The sequence below is a fragment of the Mycteria americana genome, chromosome 9 (assembly GCF_035582795.1).
Source record: "Mycteria americana isolate JAX WOST 10 ecotype Jacksonville Zoo and Gardens chromosome 9, USCA_MyAme_1.0, whole genome shotgun sequence".
Classification (NCBI taxonomy): Eukaryota; Metazoa; Chordata; class Aves; order Ciconiiformes; family Ciconiidae; genus Mycteria; species Mycteria americana.
Genome location: NC_134373.1, coordinates 19,687,248 through 19,707,357, shown reverse-complemented (window position 1 = coordinate 19,707,357; position 20,110 = coordinate 19,687,248). Strand labels below are relative to the sequence as shown.

Here is a 20,110-nt window from a genome sequence, read left to right as displayed (position 1 = left end):
CACTTAGGATCCTCTGTAAAAAATCCAGTCTCTGGTTGCAATTAAAGTTCAGCATGTCACCTTCAATCAGTCAAAGCTCGCACAGATCCCGATCCAGATGAAGCGGCTGATTAAAATTCTCTTTAGCTGTTTCTGTGCGGGAGCGACTCCCTTCCTCGCGAGGAGCAGTTAACGTGCAAGACAGGGAGCTGCGAATGCTGAATTTCCCACCTGGTTGTGATTTTGTGTTGCGAACCCCACCTCGGGCAAAGCCATGCAACGCAACGCCCGGCCCCCTGCAAACAAGCGGTACTGCCGGGGGTACCGCGGGGGCCCACCCCGGTCGGCCTCGGTCGCCTGCGCTGGCCCGCAGCCCTCCCCTGGGCTCGCCCCAGAAGCTGCTCGTCACAGCTGGCTGTCCTGGAGCCCCAGGCGGAGGCAGGCTCAACGGCTGTGCCCCCAGGCGTGGAGAAGCTCCCTTCGGTCACGCGGGTTCCGTCAGCGTTTGCTCAGTGGCCTCATTCGTGACAGAGAGGAAATAGTACCAGCCAAAGCACTTGCTTCCCCTGAGCAGTTAATCAAGCGCTCCAAGACCCCCAGCCGGGAGGTGCACGACCACACAACCCCCTCACGCACAGCACCTACCCCACCCGCGGTGCTGGGGCGTGAACGCAGAAACCCTGCGCGCGCCAGCCAGTGCAGGCAAGGGGAGCTCCACCTGTGCTTTAAATACCTGTCACCAGCACGACATTTTGTCGGAACTTGAGAAATCAGGTCCCTCTGTGCTTTAAAGAGGGAACCCAAATTCACTGGAAACACGTGACCTGAATCCCTTAGTGTCCCAGTGCTTCAGCTGTAACACGGGGAGGAGAAGCTATTCTTGCCTCCTCTGGGTCTTGCAGAAACAAATTCATTAGATGTTTGTGGAAATACAGAGGAGAAATGACTCATCTTTGGTGTAAGGTTTGAATACTGTGCCATTAATAAGACCAATGGCTATGCTTTTCACACCAAGACGACAAAATACTGCATAGGTGCTATTAAGCATGTGCTATGCATTCTGCTTTCAGAATGAGGATGAAGTTGTGGAGTAAAAATAGTAAGTAGTCAAATAATTAGAGGCAATACCTTAACGCACACACAGAAAGGAAGCAAATTAAGACGACATAGGAAATCTTAATTCTTGACTTCCTTTATTTCAAAACCCTAACTTTGCAATAATAGTATTTACAGATGCAAATATAATTATTATACACAGAATTCCTACAACTGCTGCAAGAAGCACCTATTCCAACATGTGTGAAACGGTCTGGTATGTCTGTCAAAAATGATGTCTACGAGACTGGAAGGGCAGCGTCTTGCTCATGAGGACTCACTACCGATTTTGTGAGTGCAAATTAGCTGCTTCACACAGACAGCAATATAGCTCAGAGTTATGTTTCTGGGAATACAAGGATAACTAAGACTAAAATACACAAAAAAAAGGACAACCATGCTTCCAAGTATCAATACTTAAAGCAATTATCGCGTTCACTGAGATCATCCTAATTGTATTTATATACAAGAAAGTTTCCTTTCATTAAAATATCTGACAGAGATGTTTTCAATGTGAAAACCTTGCTTCTGAAAATAATTGTGTCATTTCTAATCCCATAGATTCAAATGGGCTTTGGATCTGACCTCATTAATACCAGAATAATAATTACAAATGCAAAAGTCAATTTTCCTCCTCTCTTGTTTGTTCTTCCTTTGCATTTGATTAGACTTTATGCACCAGCCCACTGCTTAAGGGCTTACAAACACTCCTGAGAAACATTTATAACCTAGAAATATTTCAGATACTTAATGCTTAGAAAATGCATGAGCACTAGGTTCAATATTATTGGGCTGTGTGGTATTCTCCTAAAAATCAAGGCTCTTTACCTCTTAAGTCAGCGTAGGAGAGCACCTCACTTTAGCAATTCTGCATCAATATATACTTCTAGAAGATTTCGGTGCATTTACAACAGAAAAATTGTATTTTTTCCAATAAAGCAGCTGAAACTCACCAGCGCCATGCTTCCTACTAGGTGGGCCCCTCTCCTGAGCTAAGAATGCTTTGTGAAAGGCCCAACAGCCATGTCTCAGTCACGAGTCTCTGGTTCGGTTGATAACCAGAGCCACACATGGATGAAGGATGACCATGTGTCTTGCTGACTCCAACAAGGTAAAAGGCACACAGGCAGGAGGTCAGCCCTCTTCTCCACTGAGCCCTGGGAAAGTGCCAACCTTCTACTCTACACTCAGCTTACTTGTCAGTACTAAAAGACAGGAATTATGATGCAAATTGCGTATTATTAAATAAAAATGTCCTCTGTTCTCATTGCAGATGCTTCATGAAAGCTTTGAAACCCATTATTTTTAGAATCAACTAGGAAGGAACAAGAAAGCCGAGTCCTGAATCTCTCTGCATGCTGCCACGTGGTGAAGCTTTAGGACTGCTTGCCTTGTTCACACGTGAGCTTCTGAGCCAAATCATGGCTGGGTTCGTTAAGACCAAGAGGATTCATCTGATTTCAAATTTAGGGTCTGTTTACTTTTGGTTATATAAAAATAAATCCAGAATAGCTAAGTTGGCGTTAGCAGCTTCACCCCGGATCTAAAGTAACCAGGAGCCTTATCCATTTCTTACAGAAGTTCATCAGAGCTTATCTGCTGGCTGGCTATACAAATTGCGGAGAACCTAAAGAAAAATCCCCCTAAAGCATCGTATCTGCTGATAAATCCTATAATAATACAGGACAGATTTAGAAGATGCAGTCATGAACCCTTGCAGGTCAATAGGAAAACTTCTGACTTCAGCTAATCAGAATTTCACCTTATACAGAGATGATTTGTCAGGACTAGAACTGTAAGTTATACATACTATTCCTTTTTGCAGTGCTATCAAACTGTGGCTACCTTTCAAATATACCAAATGTGACCAAAAAAAATGCAGTCATAAATTCAAGAGTTTACAGAAAGTTTGGAAATTTAGGGGAAAAAAAAAAAAAAAAAAAGAGTAATTTTAGATGACAGGTTTAAAAGTCTGTGATAAGCTGCCCTGACTTTAATAGCATATTGATCCAGGAGTTCAGGTGGGCTGTGACATTACTTCTATGAGAGGTATTAAACTTAAAACCAGCCTGACAATACTTTCCTATGATGCCTAGAAAAAGGTTTGGTAATGTTTTAGAAACAGCTAATACTGATGTTAGTCCACTGGGCTGAAAGAACAAATAACGTGTTCATATTAATGCATGAGCAGAGCCAAAAGATATATGTACGTTAATACCGCCCCATGAGCACACATTATAAATATTTGCAGAGACTAAAATATACTTAGCCGTCACTTTTTGTTATACTGCTGATTTGACGTTAGTCAGTTTTAGATTTCCTTTGGTTTATGATTTACTGGCTAACATGGCTGCTGATCACGCTCTGTTGGAACGATACCGTATGCTACATACATCACTCTAATTATATTTTTGAATTATCCCACAGAAAATTTATGCATTTTGTCACTCTGAGGAGCAGCTTTAAGAGCTAAAAGGTAGATTTACATTATCTGCAAAAAGTTCTGAAAGACTCTTCAGAGGTTTATGGTAAGCGTGGCAGGGTGGGAAGCACAGAGCTGGGGTGCTGGCACCGTGCGTTGCCTTGGGCAGGTCCGCTGCGGTACCTGCCAGACGGGCTAACACTGCCGCCTTTGCTAAGCTGACGTACGAAGACGACGGGTTCTACAAAAGCACAAAGTATTGGCATCATTACTTTTGCAAGGGTGAAAAGGTTAGAAAGGAATTTGCTCTCATAAATCAGTCATGAGCTAGTAGCTTTCCTTTAATAATTTAATGCTCTTTTCTGTAGCAGAGGAAGCAATGTTTTCTGTTCCCTTGGATGCAGTGTGTGCGAACAAGCACGTGAACGTAGCAGCCCCACTGGCCCCGTGCGCTGCACTTGGTGCCTCCAAGCACAAGGCAGGGGGGTGCACGAAGGTCTGCCCTCCTCCTCCTCCTCCTCGGCAGAGCTGTTCCAGCCCGGGTGGCAACGCTGGGGCTGCCACACTGCCTTACATACATGCCATTTGCTAATGTGCAATGCACATCTGGAAGCAACCTTGGTCCCACCAGAGTCTTAAGCCACTTAATTAAGCAGTGCCATGGCAAAAATTGCTTCCAAACATACATGTATGCTCCCCCAAACCTGCTATCATCCATACTACTATATCATGCACTATAGGGGACATTATTCTTTAGGAAGGAATTTCTAGAGGGCAGCTAGTTACTTGGCAACAAAATGACCTAATACTACAGAAAAATCAGGGCTTATGAAATAAAAAGAAAAAAAGCCCATCCAACAAGCCAATCCCCCCTTACCCAAATCAAAAGAATACATATGTCTGTGCCTCCAAAAGTGGGTTAGAAAACACAGGTGAAATGTTCTTTCAGCAGAACACGTTTGGTGGTGATGGCTTGATTTTATGGAAGTTTTGAAAGATCACAGACAGTTTGTTCAAAAACTTCCCTGGCTTCCTGCCACGACACCTGCCTACCTCCTCGACAGCTCCCCTGATGGGACACTGGCTTGCTCAAGGCTTCCAGTTCTGTGTGGGCTTGGAGATAAAGCCGCTTTTAGGACTTACATTTTCAAGAATATATAGCTCCAGAATAGCTTCCCCATGGGAACAGCTCTGAAGCAAGGCTCCGCTGCCTGATTAGCATTTCAAAATTCTGGAGCTCATTCCTCGCCGGAATACCACCAGATCCTGAGCTGGTGGAACAGCCTGCCAGGCAGCACGCATCTTCTCCAACAGCATCACCACCTGCCTGAGGTGGGCAGGGACCGTGCTCCAAACAGTCCCCTTCCCACAGCCCTGACATCTGTGGCTTTGCTTTGCTCTTGTTCCCTTTTCGGGCTGACTGTCCGTGCCCTACATGGTCAGGGAAACCGACAGAATCTGGGTGCACATCTTGGAAGAAACTTGGATGTGTTTTTAAGGTTCAGGTGTGGGCACTGCGGTCTCCTTTGTCCTTACACACCAGTGGAGCAACACAGGGCTGTCCAACACAAGGGATTTAACAGCAAGGCAAAACACAACAGCAAAGGAAATGGGGCAGTTGTACGTTTTTCAATTGCTGGAGAAGGAAATGGATGAAACGGGGAAATTAAACACTTCAGCAGTAATTCACAAAACAATCCTGCTTTGAGACTGTACTTCAGCTTTTCTGAAAATTAACTCCTGGGGCTTACTGCGGTCAGGGCTGGCAGCAATACTGCTTGGACTTAGCCAGTGGCAGCTGGTGGCCCCCACACTGATAGTTCAGTTGCAAGTTTATTTCTATCAGTTCTTCAGAGAGAAGTTACCTACTCTACGGGAAACAAAAGATAGGCAACTGCTACATGGGTGGCAGGCTGAGACAGTTCAGAGCAAATCTATCAAGGCAGCAGAAATGGTGCTTCATGTACAGCCTCAGAGGGCTGGTGCTGCCTGGTGTTAAAAGGAGCAGCCCAAAACACTATCAAAAGCATCTAGTGAAATACAGCCACAAAAATTATCTTTCCTTCAAGATAAGCTAATTAATGCTCTTAAACCAGCCTGTTTCAAAAAATCTTCTGATTAAATCACTTATTCATTAAGAACAACAAGCAAAAGGGTACAGAGGAAAGAGCAGATTATACAGTAACTCAACAGTTCTGATGGGCTGGGGAAGGGGACAGGACACACGCAGCAGCTTCACAAGTCTACCAGTCTGCTTGCCTACAAGTCTACTCAGATAGCGCGCTAACAGCATCATTAATGCCATGCTCTAGTCCCTGATAACACACACTATTCTCCATTAATGCTACCAGGTGTTACGTGCTTGTATCATTCATAAAATGAACTCCCTGGTGCTTATCCGCAAATTTTCTTTGGATATTGTTATAGTTTCTCTCCTGACCACATTCTGGGCAATGGGATGAGCCCTGTGAGCACAGGGGAGCCTTACATAGGAGGAATGTAATTAAAAATACATTTTTTTAAGTTAATGCATTGGATTTTGAGCTGGGGTAAACTCTTATGTCTTCATTAGCTTCTGCTGAGCTTCAGTGTTTACACAAGCTGGTGGCATTATAATTTCAAACACTTCTTCAGTCCTTTCTACTTATGGCAAAAGCCTGCAGGAAAGCACACTGGAGATGGAGCATGCCGTCAGAAAAGGCAAATTCCTTGCATACAGATGAGTCTTCATCTCACAAAAATTTTAAGGGCCTGTGGCTAGGATGCAAAAATTGGAAGCATGACCCTCCGAGGCAGTAGGACGGATGTCTATTATAAGGATTCACTCTAAGGAAGCAAACCTGTCTTAAAGTTGTTGATGAAATAAAGATCAAATGTCAGAGAATAAAATTTAAGGAAAAATAAATTATTCCTGTTTTGCTCTGGATATACCACCAGCAGAAGTCTGACTAAGGCCACCAATTCATTTCCTACAGGATCCAAATCCTGGACATCACCCCAGGTTTTAATTTTGAAAGACAATAAAGTCTTCCCGTGTTTGGTGGCTTGCATCAATCCCGAAACCTTTGTAGTCAAGATGACAGCCAGTATCTATCTTCAACCAATAACCACCCTTCAGGTAGCAAACACGGTGCCTACTTTTACCTCTCATCTTTATGGAAAGGAAAAGACGTACTCCTCCTCCTTTGTCTGCCATAAAACCTGAACATGGATAAGCTAGGGAGAACCCATCTTCCAGGGGTTAATCATACATGAGCGTACCTGACAAGATACTGAACACACTCAAGGCTGTACTTTGGTGGAGAGGGACACATTCAGTCATGCCGGACTGCACCAAATCATGAGTCGAGGCAGTTCAAGTTGCTAAGGCATCCTCACTGGTTGCTATGGCATATGTAGTTATGAATGTTTGGTTCTGGTTTATTATTTTTCAAAGGATTGGCTTGTTTGTGTAACAAAAACTAATCTATCAGCCATTAGAAATAAGCTCCACTCCTGCTCCTCCTCTTTTCTGAAATGGATGACATATATCGGTGTTGTCCAGTCTTGGACTGTCCCACACTTCTCCTCTTGCATGTTTCTGTGCTTCTGCAGAGTAGAGGATTTAAAATGGTTGAGAGTAGCCCATGCAGTAATCCATTTGTATTTGTTAAACTTATCACTTCGGTACAGCAAACAGTCCTCTTGAGATGTGCAACTGTTCGCTATAAAAAGCACATGCTTTAAAAAGTATAAAATTACGTATGATCAGTGCAGTTTTGCTCATAGGTATTCTCAATAAAATGATTACACAGACCACAAAACAGATTTTGTGGATTTCCCTGGAGCGGCATTGAACCCCATCTGAATGCAAGTGGGCTGCCTCCTGCTAAAAGCTGTAATTTTTTTTGAAGTACGAACCTACTCTGAAAAGCAATGGCCTCATGCGGCTCCTTGTTTACTGTGCCTTATTGTTTCCACATTAAAATGGCTCAGTTCAGAAGCAAAATGATCACTTAAATCTATGCCTAGATCGGTACAGCTTCTGGCCCTGATGGCTTGTACAGCCTCAGCTGACAGGAGCAGGTAGACACTGCTGCACATGAGGCACGGAAAGAAACCAAGAAGCTCAACTGTTTGCATGAAACAACACAGGCCTAAAGCAAATTAAAAAATCCAGCCAAATGAACCCTCACCAAACAAACAACATTCAAACCCCAAAACGCGGGCTAAGCCACGCCGATGAGCCAGCCCTCCTCCGCTGATTTGCAAAAAGAACAAAACCCAAAGCAAAAAATCCTACTGTGAATAGCTGTTTCTTACCTCGTTCCCATTTTTATTCTTGCCAATGTCCTGTACATCCCTCCACCACAGCAGCTCCAGCCCCCCTGCCGCCTGACGACAGGAACCCGTCGTTGAAGGCAGCACAAGGCAGGCCGGGGAACTGCTGAGCCTGTCCTGCCACGTCCACCTCTGCGGGGCTCTGCCTGGAGCCCCTCTCCTCCACCCAGCCGCTGATTTCTATGAAATTTATGAGAATAAAATCATCTGGGAGGCCCGTAGTTCTCTGTCAGCTACTGCTGAGGTTGCCTGGTGGCTAAATGCGAGCCTTGCGGTGAGGGGAGGACACGCGCGGTGGGTCGGCTGCAACCCACGCCCTCGGCAAAGCCCTAACACCCTGCTCCTCCACCCCAAGCAAGCCGGGCAGGGCGCGCTGCGGCAGCCAGGCCTGCCCGGCTGAGGACGCGCTGCTCGGCGGCCTCGCCGCCGCACGGCTCCTCACCGCCGCACGGCTCCTCGCCTGCTCCCCCCTGCAGCCCGGCTGGCGATGCCGCACCTCGACAGCTCGCCTGGTCGTGCCCAACGACCCCGAGCGTGGCCTGAGAAACCTCAGCCTCCCCCCGCCCCAGCCCCTCCCTCATGCTTCAGCAAGCAAGTGCAGTCATACAACATGGGATTTTAAAATATAAATGAGATCATCGAAATTACTGGAAGCTACCGACACCAATATGAAACCTTACAGAAGACAGAAAGTCCTAATTATAGTTTCTGAACCTATGAAGTCATCTAATACGCATATGTTCCTCTGCACTGCAAGACATGCAGTACTTATTACCATCCCCATAAGGAGGGAAGAAAAGCAGACTTTGGAAGTTTTTGGAAACTCGTAATCTAGAAAAATCTGCATAAAACCAGAAAATCAGCTCCACTTTAGTTACCAAAAAAAAACCCCAACCAACCAACAAACCACCAAAACCAAACCACAACTGTACAAAATCATAAGCACTTGGGGTTTAATTCTAAAAGCAATGTTATCTGTTCATTCCACAGTGCTATGTAGCATTGTGAGCCTTCATACTGTTCATTTTTATTGATTTTCTGGATCAAATGTACTTAACATAAATCTGAAAATACTTGGTATTCCTCCTAAATGCCACAACCGAGGAAGCTACTTCATGCAAGGAAGGAAGATGGCACACGTGTCATCAAAAAAAGAATACTGTAATCAGAAAACAATTCAAGAAAATTCAAAATCAGGCTTCCTCTTTCTCTTCCAGCACTGTACACCCTGTGCAAAATCAACAGCAGTAAAAACTACTAACAATCTTCACTCATAAGTGAAGGACATGGCTGCAGCCCTAAATACTTAGTAGGGGGAAAATACTGAGAAAGAAAACACCATTTTTACATAATCATTATTTAAAACAGAGGTGCACTCTCTAATATATCATGGACAGTGCAGAGCCTATTGATCACGACAGAATATTGCATTCAAATAATTATGGAGGAAGGATTTAAAAATATTTCAATCACATTTGGCTATAAATTATTTTAAGTTTTACATTATTTTGCAGTTCTGTGATAAAAAGCCCTCTTATTTGCTTGAGACAAGATTTCAGAAAGCTTTAGACAGAGCAGATTTTCTTAAATTAGCTTGAAAATTCAGTTTCCAGGGCAACATATGCAGGTCTTCATACATCAACATTTCTTTGCACCATTTTTATAAATGTGGTTGCCTGCTAGAATGTCATAAAATACTTTTTAAATACAGTAAATTATTTTGATCACTTTGATCCTTTTTGCCTTTGAAAAAAGCTGACTGCCCTTTCTTTTCAGAAGAATCGTATCAATAAAACTGTCAAATTGTTTTACTTCAGAGAGGCTTTATCCCAGAAATGCCTGCAGTGACACCCATGCGTGTAATACATTTCTACCAGCACCTGAATGTTTATGTAACATTTCAGTACGCATCCCTTATTCATCATCCCTTTTCTTACTTTCTTTTAAGTTTGCAAGTAGGGGACATGACTTCGGGTCTGTGGCACGCTGGGAGTCTGCTGGCTTATACGTAAAATGAAGCTGAACGCCTGTTTCACAGCAGCAGCGTGAAATTTGCCGATCGCCCACCCGGCACATCGAGACCCTCAGTGAGTTTCTCACACCTACTAATACATACGAGCGTTATAAAAGAAACAAACGCATCTATCTATTTTCTCCTCCATTCTGAAAGGAGCAAAAACCCCATCCCTGAAATATCATTTCCCCTCAGGGAGCGCTTCAGAGGTGCTCTGCACGGCCGCAGCCATGTTGGCGACACAGGCACCCGAAACCAGCAGCAGCAGAGTGGACACGTTTCCGGCTTCAATTTTAACCGGGGTCAGATCAGACCCTTGCCACACGGTGTGGCGGTGCAGCAGGCAGCACATTAAATAGTTACAACATTAGGACTGTCTCAGGAAAAGAAGACTGAATGACGGTTACCTGCACATTTTACTCCCTGAGCAATGAGGCCCCACATAAAGTTGGCGCAGTATTCACACCAGTGCGGGCCCCTGAACGTGTGCACCTGGAAGACAGTAGCAGAAAGGAAAATTACAGAAAATGACCCAACGATTTCACAGACATCAATATCAATGTGTCTAAACAAGGCAGAATTCCTCTTCTTCAAAGGCACCACGTGCAGTTGCTCGAAGCTTCCCTTTATCACAGCAGGAAAGGAAGAAAGAAACGTAAGCGATTCAGCTGCCCAGACTCTTGCAGACCTATGGGGAACGGGAGCTTCATCCTGAGCGGCCTGGAGCAGCGGAACCAGGTCTGGGGGGGTCTGCTCCCAGACCGCGGGGCAGCGGAGCGGTGGCAGGTCGCAGCCCTTCTCCCGCCTCTCGGCACCCCTCCGCCTGGGCAGGACTTCAGCCAGGAGGCGAGGCTTTTGCAGTGACCGTGCAGGAGTTCACCTCTCAATTCAAAATGTCTTCTGCTTTGCCCTCTCCTCCACAAGGTACTGTGTGAAATGCGTAGGGGGCTGCAAGATTTCACCTCGGGCGGAGGGAGTCCTGCCAGGCAAAAATACTGCAAAGGCACTCAGGGGCTTTCCAGTTTAGAATAACTCTAAAAGGAAATCATTCTCTTCAGACTAATGCTACATATTGAAAATCCAAATGAATCTAGTAAATGGAAACAAGAATCCACTGAACCAGGAAAAAAATTCAAAGCTAAGAAGAAAAAAAACCAATGGTGCTTTCGATCCCAGCTCACATGCTCGTTACAAATCCTGCAGCCACCATTAGCTGCTTCTGATTTTATTCTGATAAAGTTCCCGCTGTAGGAAACCACAGGATTCTTTGCAGAGAAAGTCATTACTTCTTTAGCCAGCATAAAAGTCTTCAAGCCTCTACACAGAATAGACAGGCTGACAAAAAAAAATCAGTAACTGGTGATCATAAAGAAACGAAATTTGTAGTGAAATGTAATAAAAATGCTTTAGGCTTAAGTGACTCGGTTCTCCAGAGTTACAGACGGGTACCAGAGCAGGCAGTAACCCCACGCACGCGCAGGGCCTGGTCGGACCAGCGTGGAGCCGAAGGGAGAAGGAGCTGGTTGAAACGCGCGTGCCTGACACCCACGCAGGGCTCTGGGTATAAATAGCAACACGTGAGGTAGCCTGACCGAGGTGGCGAGCATCCCCCGCGCCGCTGATTTAACTAGCGGCTGGATCCCGGTGGCACTTACCTCCAACAAGCGACAACCCAGAGCAGCACCCAGCAATGCAGACCACGTCTCAGTGTTGGCTACGGGAAGGTCTGCAGCCTCCCGGGCGCTTGCTGCGCACGAAGCAGCAGTAAGGGAGATTGCTGTATTAGTCCGGAAAGTTACTCTGGAATTCACCAAGTAATACACACGCGTGCCTGTGCTAAGCGAGGCTTATGATCGCCTCTAGCCCCGCGCTGCCGAGCGTCCCTGGGGGAAGCGGCATGGTGCGAAGCGTCACGCTCTCCCAGCGCTGGCACAGGTGCCGTCCGCACCCGCTCCCACGCACCTTCTGAAGGTGCGATGTGCTCCACCAGCCCCCTTCTCCCCACAGCGCCAGCTGACTGCTACAAAGCAAACGATGACAAGACTGTCAGCAGCTGTAATCTCCATTTTCTTTTTTCCTCTCGCCACAAAGAGATTTTTCACACCTTCCTCTCCGTTACCCACATCCTCTTGGCGTTCTTCCTCAGCCTTGTGTTTTTTCCCAGGTCTTTGGCAGCTTTCCCTTCCCAGAATAAGCACATTCTAATATCCTCAAGCAAAACGCTGTGCTTTAATGCCTGCAGACTAACAGAACTTTTCCAGGGGGGAAAAAAAATAGCTTCCTTTCAGTCACCATCTTTTTTCTTTTTGGCAAAGGAACATTCCCCCCAAAACACTTACTTAAAAATATCCGTCAAAATTTCTGTTAAGGGGGAGAAAAAAAAAGACAGTTCAAAAGTTTGAGCAAAAAATAATCTTTTTTTCAGTTTTATAAGAGGTTTTTTTTTTTTTAGTATTTCTGATTGTAAAGGAGGGGGAATTTTGTCTTGTTCCTTGAAATGCTGACATTTTAACTTCTTTCTTTAGGGAGAACACGAACAAATTCCAACACATTAGTATTTCTTGCTGAATAAAAGAACAATACTATCCTGTGCTTCTCCACTTGCTGATTTTAATGCATCAAATTCACTGAACACGCCATTTGCTGAAGCGTTTCTAATGCTTTGCCCGGATTGCGGGGTCCTGTCCCGGCCTCTTCAGGGCCGTCTCCAGTGCTGATGCTCACCGAACCTCAGGTGCCCGGTCTCTAACTGGCTGTTGTTTTAGCAGTGAACACCCCCCCTCCTTGGCATCTTGCTCCCCACCATGGTCTGCACGTTTCCACCTCCTCCTGACTCTCCCTAGGAACTCTCCTGCAGGCTCTACCACATCCCAAATCTGCCACTGCAACCTTTTTCTTCCCTTCATTTTAATTTTTATTTTATTATTATGAATTTTTTTAATGAGCTCGGTTTCTCTTATGTTTCTAATAACAATTATCCACCTAGATACAAAAAATATTACCTTTCTGCTACAGCCATTTCCCCTGACATTATCCTGGCTCTCAGCTCACCCCTCAGAGAAGTTTACATGACTCATCAACTTAAAAATGACAAGGGCAAACCAGACTTTCCTCTTGCCTACCAACACTGCGTGTATTGGTCACCCTTCACAAGATCAAGATTGATTTTGCCCTTCAGGATCATTGTCTCAGCATCATTAGCACTGCTCCCTCGTCCCATGCATCCCGGCTTCATCCAAATACTGAAATGCCTTTCCATATCATCAGTTAAGAAATTAACTTCTCTGTTAGAAGATTTACCCAGAGCCTGCTCAGCTTTACACGGTCCCATCCAAATTACTCTTTTGTCTCCATTACCCTGATTGCAAACTGAGAACAAATTACAAGCTGAGGGTAGGTTTTTCTATGTTCCATAATGCTCTACCTTGCTTCGTCCTTTATCTGACGTGCAATAGGGAGGTTTTCTGGCAATATTAATTAGGAGGCCCAAAGGCCGCAATGTCCTTCCGTCCCCGGTGCACACAACCCTGCAGGATCAGCTCTGAAGCCTCTTTTGGGGTTTCTAAACTTGTTGGGTTTTTGCTGTCCTTTCCCAGAGCTCAGCGGTGCTGGAGTGTTAATCTTCCCACTGCCATGGAGCGGAACTGGACGGCTAACCCTGCGCTGGTCTGAACACACACCACCTCTGGAAATTAAATCAGACACAGTAAGTGATGCCAGAAGATTGCGAAAAATTGGTCTTCTGAGGTCAGAACAGCCTCTAATCCTGTTTCATCCTGCAGAGTGGGACCTGCCAGCATGCTAAGAAGAAACACGTTTGCATCCCTTTGCTAGTTCAAGAGCCAGCACCTGCAAACAATACTGCATTTATTACACGACACTGTTTAATACAGCATTCTGATTTTTATATTTAATTCCCCATTCTAAAAATCTGCCAAGCGCCTTGCTTGTTTTCAAAACTAAAACATGCTTTCCAGAAAAACTTCTGAAAACACACCCAGCAGAATCCCAGAGATCCTGACTTAAGTTACAAGGGGTTTCTTTCCCCTTATAAAAAGAGCATCTGCCATATGCAGATTTTACTGTCTTATAAAATGTGAGAGAGCAGGGTTGTCAGCTGTGGCTTTATATCTCCCAACCCTTCCATTCTCACTCCCGCCCCAAAAAATCTTTTTCTCTCTCTTTCCATAAGGCTTCAACTGCAAGTGATTTTTTAAGAATGTGGAAAATGGGTGAGCAGGAGAGCAAGATAAACTGGTTTAATCTTAATTTGTAAAATTCCAAGGGAAATATTCAATTTAAAAGAAAAATCTAGATAATTTTAAAGGAAAATACCTGCTTCAAAAACTACATAAAATCCTATTACTAAGCTGTCCTGCAAGTCTGAGGTGACAGGAGAGCCCCATGTTGGGCTTACACCTAGGCGTTTCTATTTCGAACTCTCCTGCAACATCAGCAAGGTATAATAAACATTTAACTACTGTGATCTTACGTAGGAGGACAGGTTTTTGTTCAGCCTTGAAAGACGTTTTCTTATACACAGGGAAAAATAGCTTAACTTCTGTGATTAATAACTATAAGTGTTACAGAATTTCATTTTTGTTTTGCATGTAATTAAAATATTTCTTAGAAAAAGAGACAAAGTTTTAGGAGAACCAAATTAAACATGATCCGGTGGCTCTGACAACAGATTATACCACAAGCTGTGAACTCCTCAAGCAGATCTCCCACCATTATTTCTCAGGCTCTATAAAGGTCACTGTTGAAGTCAGTTACCCACGTATCTCGTAACTCCACTTATTCTTTACGCTTTTGGTTTTTACTAGGCAGACGTTCAGCTAGCCTTGATTGCTATTTGAAAACCAAGAATGAGCCAGCAGATAATTAGTATTCGTAACCGGGAGATTTACATTATATCACTTGTCAAGGCAGGGAGGAAGAGAATGAGGAAATATCAGCAAAGTGCTGTGCAAACATGATGTGAAAGAACACGATGGATCAGCAGAGCTTTAGCAAAGCCACTCCTGGGAGAAAGCAAGGCTGGATCTGACAAACTATGGATATGCAAAATCAACACCAAACACAGAAAACAAAAGTCTGTGACAGTGTACAAAAAAGCCTTCCCTGTTGAGAGGCTGCTGCCGCGGTGTCCCTGAACGCCCGCTCCATCAGGAGCCCTGCTCCGTACAGAGCAGCGTAGCTTCTTCCGTGGCCCCCACGCTGAACTGCCGGTGAGAATAATGGGTTTCGGAAAATCCAGGCACTACCACCTGTGTTGGGATGAAATACATCAACTTGAAAAAGGATGGAGAAAATCACTGCTGATCTACCCTCTTGGGCTACCAGAGTCCTATGCTCTGGGTAGAAGCCTTGCTGGTGCCTGGGGAGGAGACCAAGCCGACCAGGGACCGAATAAATGGCACACACCCAGCATTTGTACTGTGTGGGTGCTCAAAGGTACAGTTCTGCTGGCTAGACTGTCTTTCAAACAAATTCCCAAGGATGACGGGACACTGCTGGATGAAGGCTGTCAGCTCAGTGGTCCTAGCTGATTTGCAATTCCATCAACTGAACTCTGGCTGTTGGGACTCTACCAAGCTTTTAATTGGATGCGGGAGACATCGTAAGTCTCAATTAAAACAATGAACTCAGCCTGTATTATTAATGTCTGTCTTCCCTGTCGCAGTTGATTTTATCAGGCACCGAGCGCACCCACCAGGCATGCCCTTTTCATCCATCCATCCCCGGTCCAGGCAGAGGTTGCCTGGATGTGAAGGGTACAGAAGAGATTATCAGTGAGAAAGTCAATCGACTCAACTATCAGGTTGGGCAACGCTTCAATCTAATCATTGCATATATTACGATGGTTAGACAGTGCCCTAAAACAAGGGTCTCAAGCACTTCCAATATTCCAGTACATGCTATTCCTCCTGTGAGGCAAATACTGCTGCTGCTGAGTAATCGGAGAAGCGAAAAGACTGCCATGACAACCCACACGGCAGAGCCGTAACGGCAAGAGAATCGCTTTCATGCAAAGGTGTAACAGAAGCGACAGTAAGCGAGACCATTGGAACATACCTTCTCCAAAACGAGAGCTGACTTTGCCTAGACCAGCTGGGGTGCTAACGTGGGGAGCCAGTCTGGGACCACCCCAACGACTTTGTGCAGCGGCTCCCGAGAGGAGAGATGCTGGCTGAACGCTGCACGGTTCAGAGCACGGCATATAAATAGCATGGAGATGGCCAGTGGGTACGCCGACGCGAACGTTGAGCAGGCAAACCGTCCTCCAGGTCCTCACCCACTTGGAGCCAGAAGCGCTGTCGTGTCTTGTTTACTTTCTGGTTTGTGCTGATCGTGTCAGCAGAGATGGGAACAACTGGAAATTGTGGCTGGCTTGTGCTCTATAAGAGCCAAAGCAAAAAACTGAGAGTAGCAGGCTGTTGGCTTTTTTTGCTTGTAAATTCAATGAAAATAGCCACCTTTCTTTCAGGATGGAATAGTAGATTTTCTTTAAATTGATATCTATAAAATGGAACATTGTCCATTTTATTCCAGGCCCAAGTTACTTAATACCCGTGTCCATGCAAAAAATTCTGAAACTAGAGATGAAAATTGAATAAAAGCCTTAGAACTAAAATTGTGTGTGTATATATATACACACACACACACTACATACGCTCTATGTAATGATGTAAATATAATCTATGTAATGACGTAAACAGACTATAAAACCCCAAGGGATTCCTAAAGAAACGCTTTTGCAATGATGCTAAGGCTAATCTGGAGGAAGAGCCGCTGCTGCTGAGAGAGCACGACACGCACTACGTGCTCCTTGAGGCAAGCTCCCAGTCCTCCCCAGCAGAGCATTTCTAAGCTTCACCGCAGATACGAGCTGGTCCGTTCTTGGGGCTGTCCACATGGAAGACTGACAGGATCCACATCTGGGGACTAATAAAACTACTGGTGTGGTGGGAAGGAATTACAGCTTCAGTAAATTACGGATTTAGAAAAAAGGAGCTTTTTTTTTTTTTTAAACAGAGGCAAAGCTTGAATTCAGGGACTAGCACTAAGAAACCAGAAAGGGTTAAATAATATTGTGCTATTTGGAATCTGCTTTGGAAAAGCCCTGGCTTTTCCAAAAAAGTAAAAAAGTAAAAGTAACATTAAATAAATACCTTAGGAGACTAAAATCCATCAATGCCTAAAAGCTTTTCTGGCTTGAACTGTCTTATAATACGCTATGAGTTTCAGAAGCAACAACGTAGAGCTGATGAGATCTTCTCAGAAGTTTTGTGGAAGTTTTTCTCCAGCTTTGTTCTCCAGATATTTTCCCTGCCTTTGAACATTTTTTTCCCCTCAAGTACTAGGAGTCTAAAAGAAACATCAAATTTCCTGAGGTTTTCTTCTCTGTGAGAATGCGCAGAGACTCTCCCTGGGGACTGTGCTAAAGGCACCCAGCTCTCTTTCTGAATATTCATTTGAGTGCAGTGACTCACTTAAAGATGTTTTGAAAATATGTTCAGTGCCAGGTCCGTACCTAATAAAAAAATCAGCATCCTCTTTTCAGCGGAGCTAGACCAATTTACCCCAAATCAGCATCTGCCCCAGTTTTCGGAAGATCAGAAATAGAAATGAGTTCATGTTAGAAGTCACAGAAAAATGGCTCTGCTTAATATAGTAAGAGTTTGTTATAGTTTCTGGTCTTTTTGCAGCATTTCTTCTGCACTTTCCATCTCCGTTTCCCAGTGTTTAGGCACAGCTTTGCTGAGCAGCTCATTAGAATAATAAGATTTGGCATGGAAGCGATTTGCTATGACTTTTTACACTAGCAAAGCACCTAGCACAGATGCAATTACACCAGGAAAATCTGGGCCAGGGCCAGGTTAGCCTATTTGTTTCAAAGAAGCAGTACAAATTTCACCAGCAGAGTAACTCTTGTTAAAATCAGCAGTCTCTCCATTAAAGTGATGCTTGAGTCTGTCTGTACTGGCAAAGCTTTTCCAGCAGAGACTGGTCCTCACCTGAGCTTTCACTTTTTGTGCATATTTAAGGCTATATTCTACCCCCAGTTATTTCTGGAAAAGCACGTTGTCTCTGCTCTGGAGCTCCCCGTTCGGCCTTTCAAGTGGGTCACCCTCAAAGAGAAAGCCAGGATGTTGCTTCAGTCGAGGAGGGAGATGAGGAATCTCAACAAACAAGACTCATCAGCATCTCTGCTGACTTGGCTTAAGCAACCGTGGAAAAACATCTTTCCTCTCTGGAAGAAGTGTTGGCTTGAAAGGGAATTATGTTCTGAATGTTCACTGATTCACCAAGCAGCCTGGCAACTGTTATTTATTACAATTAATTGACTGTGCCGTCTCAGGCATTAGTAAGATAGTGATTAAGAAACAGCATGACAGTACCAAATACTGCACAGAAAGATAGAAAAAAATAGTCTTCTGGAGACATACCTATTTTGTGAAGAGCAAGAGAGAAATAAGACAATATCCTAGGAAAAATGATGCATGGAAACACAGATTTCAGTCCAGCTCTGACAGGCACGGACAACTTCTTGCTTCAGTGAAGCACCACAGCACTAATCTAGGCAGAAGAGTGATTTTATGCCTTGGACTATCAGCAGTTACGAAAAACCTGCAGAGTGCTCTGCTGGCTCGAGTCATCAGGAGCCAGAGGTGTCTGAAGGAATACCCATAACCAGCCAAGGGAGCTAAAAATTCCCCCGGGCCCATGAGTCACACAAGCTGGAGGGGAGTAAAGACCTTTAAGGTGTTTTGTCCAGGCTTATTTTAAATTTGCCAAGTGAAGGGGAGGTTATTGCACTGACTAACAAGTTTCACTACCTAGGAGATTTCTTGCTGTTAATCTCAATTTTTCCCTTTCCTCTTCCTTTTAAGCTATCATCCCATAACTCCCAGCTAATGCTCCTCTTCCATGACTGCCCTCCTTGCCATTAACATTTTTCAAGCATAGTTTTACTGTTTTCTCCAACCCCACACATGCAGCAGGCAAAGGAGCAAGGTCAGTGCCCAAGTCCAAAGCATGGCACCAGGTGGGGAGGAGGTGCAGAAGATGTTCCATGTCAGGTAGGGATGGACTCAGGGCAGAAGGTACCTCATTAGGCGTATCTTTTTTTTTTTTAACAGCAAAAAACTATGGGATGTAGGGGGGAGATGGAGAGATGAGGAGATGCAAAGAGGGAAAGTCTGGAGGACTGAGCAAGGGGAAGCCTGTGTGTTTAGTACCCTAACAAAAACTGCCTCACCAGAGAGAGAAGAGATGGAGTCACCTTAAACCCAACTCGGATTCCCCTGCTGTGTAAGTCCTTTGGCCTAAAGCCCACCTCACACATCCCAACCCAGAGCTACCCCTGGTCCTCCTCTCAATAACCAACCTGGAACGTTTCAATCCACATAGCACCTTGCCACAGGCCCCCTTTCCCCTCAAATTTGAGGTTCCTGCTGTTGCCTGAAGCTCCTTCTTCTCCTGCCGGCCCAGGAGGTGCCCAGCTGCTTCCTCCCCTTAAAATTATTGAATGGATCAGATATCAGCTAGCTAAGAAACAAGCTATCACAGTTGCTGCATTTTGGCGACAAGATAAGCAAATACGAGATTTATAAGGGACAGAAAAAAGCGTTCTTATTGGTAGAGTCCAGCTGTAGAATAAATTTATGGGAACGATTAGGTATAAATCTACTCTGTCCACTTCTATGAAATGTTACAGAACTTTCCCCTATGATAAAGCTGCTTTTTGTAAGAAAACAACAGCCCTGGCTTCAGCTATGCTCCTTGTCAGCACTTCAAAGAGCACCCCACAGATCTCTCAGAGCTTCCAAACAGAAGATGCTATTGTTCGTCTACACTGGGTGGAAGAATGAGCTTGTAACCATCACGCACACACACGTCCATACAGATACACATGTACCAGAGAGTGTGGGGAGATTTTTTCCCCATAATGGGTAAGAAACTGAAAGAGAAGAAAAGCTTTTCTGTGAAAGAAGGTGGGGCTGAAATTTTGAGGATGGTGAAGTGACTGTTCTGATTTGATGATGATTCATTTTACAAGAGATCTCATTTGGTGTGCTGGATTTCAGAAAAGCAGAGTATATGGAGGGAAAGCAAAAGAAATCAAATATGCAAATAGACAGACCCAATCAAGTCACTCACAGTCTTAGCTCACCTTCAAATCCCATTATTCAATTAGAGCTAAATAAAACGCTGTGTCAAACAATGTAGATGTCTTTTAGTTGATATATTTGAATTAATAGCAAATGAATATT

The 20,110-nt window shown here is 44.5% G+C and overlaps 1 protein-coding gene across 5 annotated transcripts in view; it reads right to left on the bottom strand.

Moving 5' to 3' along the window:
- CHN1 (chimerin 1) overlaps window positions 1-20,110 on the bottom strand; it is a 105,929-nt gene that overhangs the window by 8,698 nt on the left and 77,121 nt on the right. For 4 of the 5 annotated variants that reach the window (XM_075511793.1, XM_075511795.1, XM_075511789.1 and 1 more), the window contains 2 exons: window positions 10,238-10,322; window positions 9,754-9,918 (listed from right to left, as the gene is read on the bottom strand). In XM_075511793.1, coding sequence (XP_075367908.1) covers window positions 9,754-9,918; window positions 10,238-10,322 — 250 coding nt within the window. The remainder of the gene's footprint in view (window positions 1-9,753; window positions 9,919-10,237; window positions 10,323-20,110) is intronic. The other variant, XM_075511790.1, reaches the window with a different exon arrangement.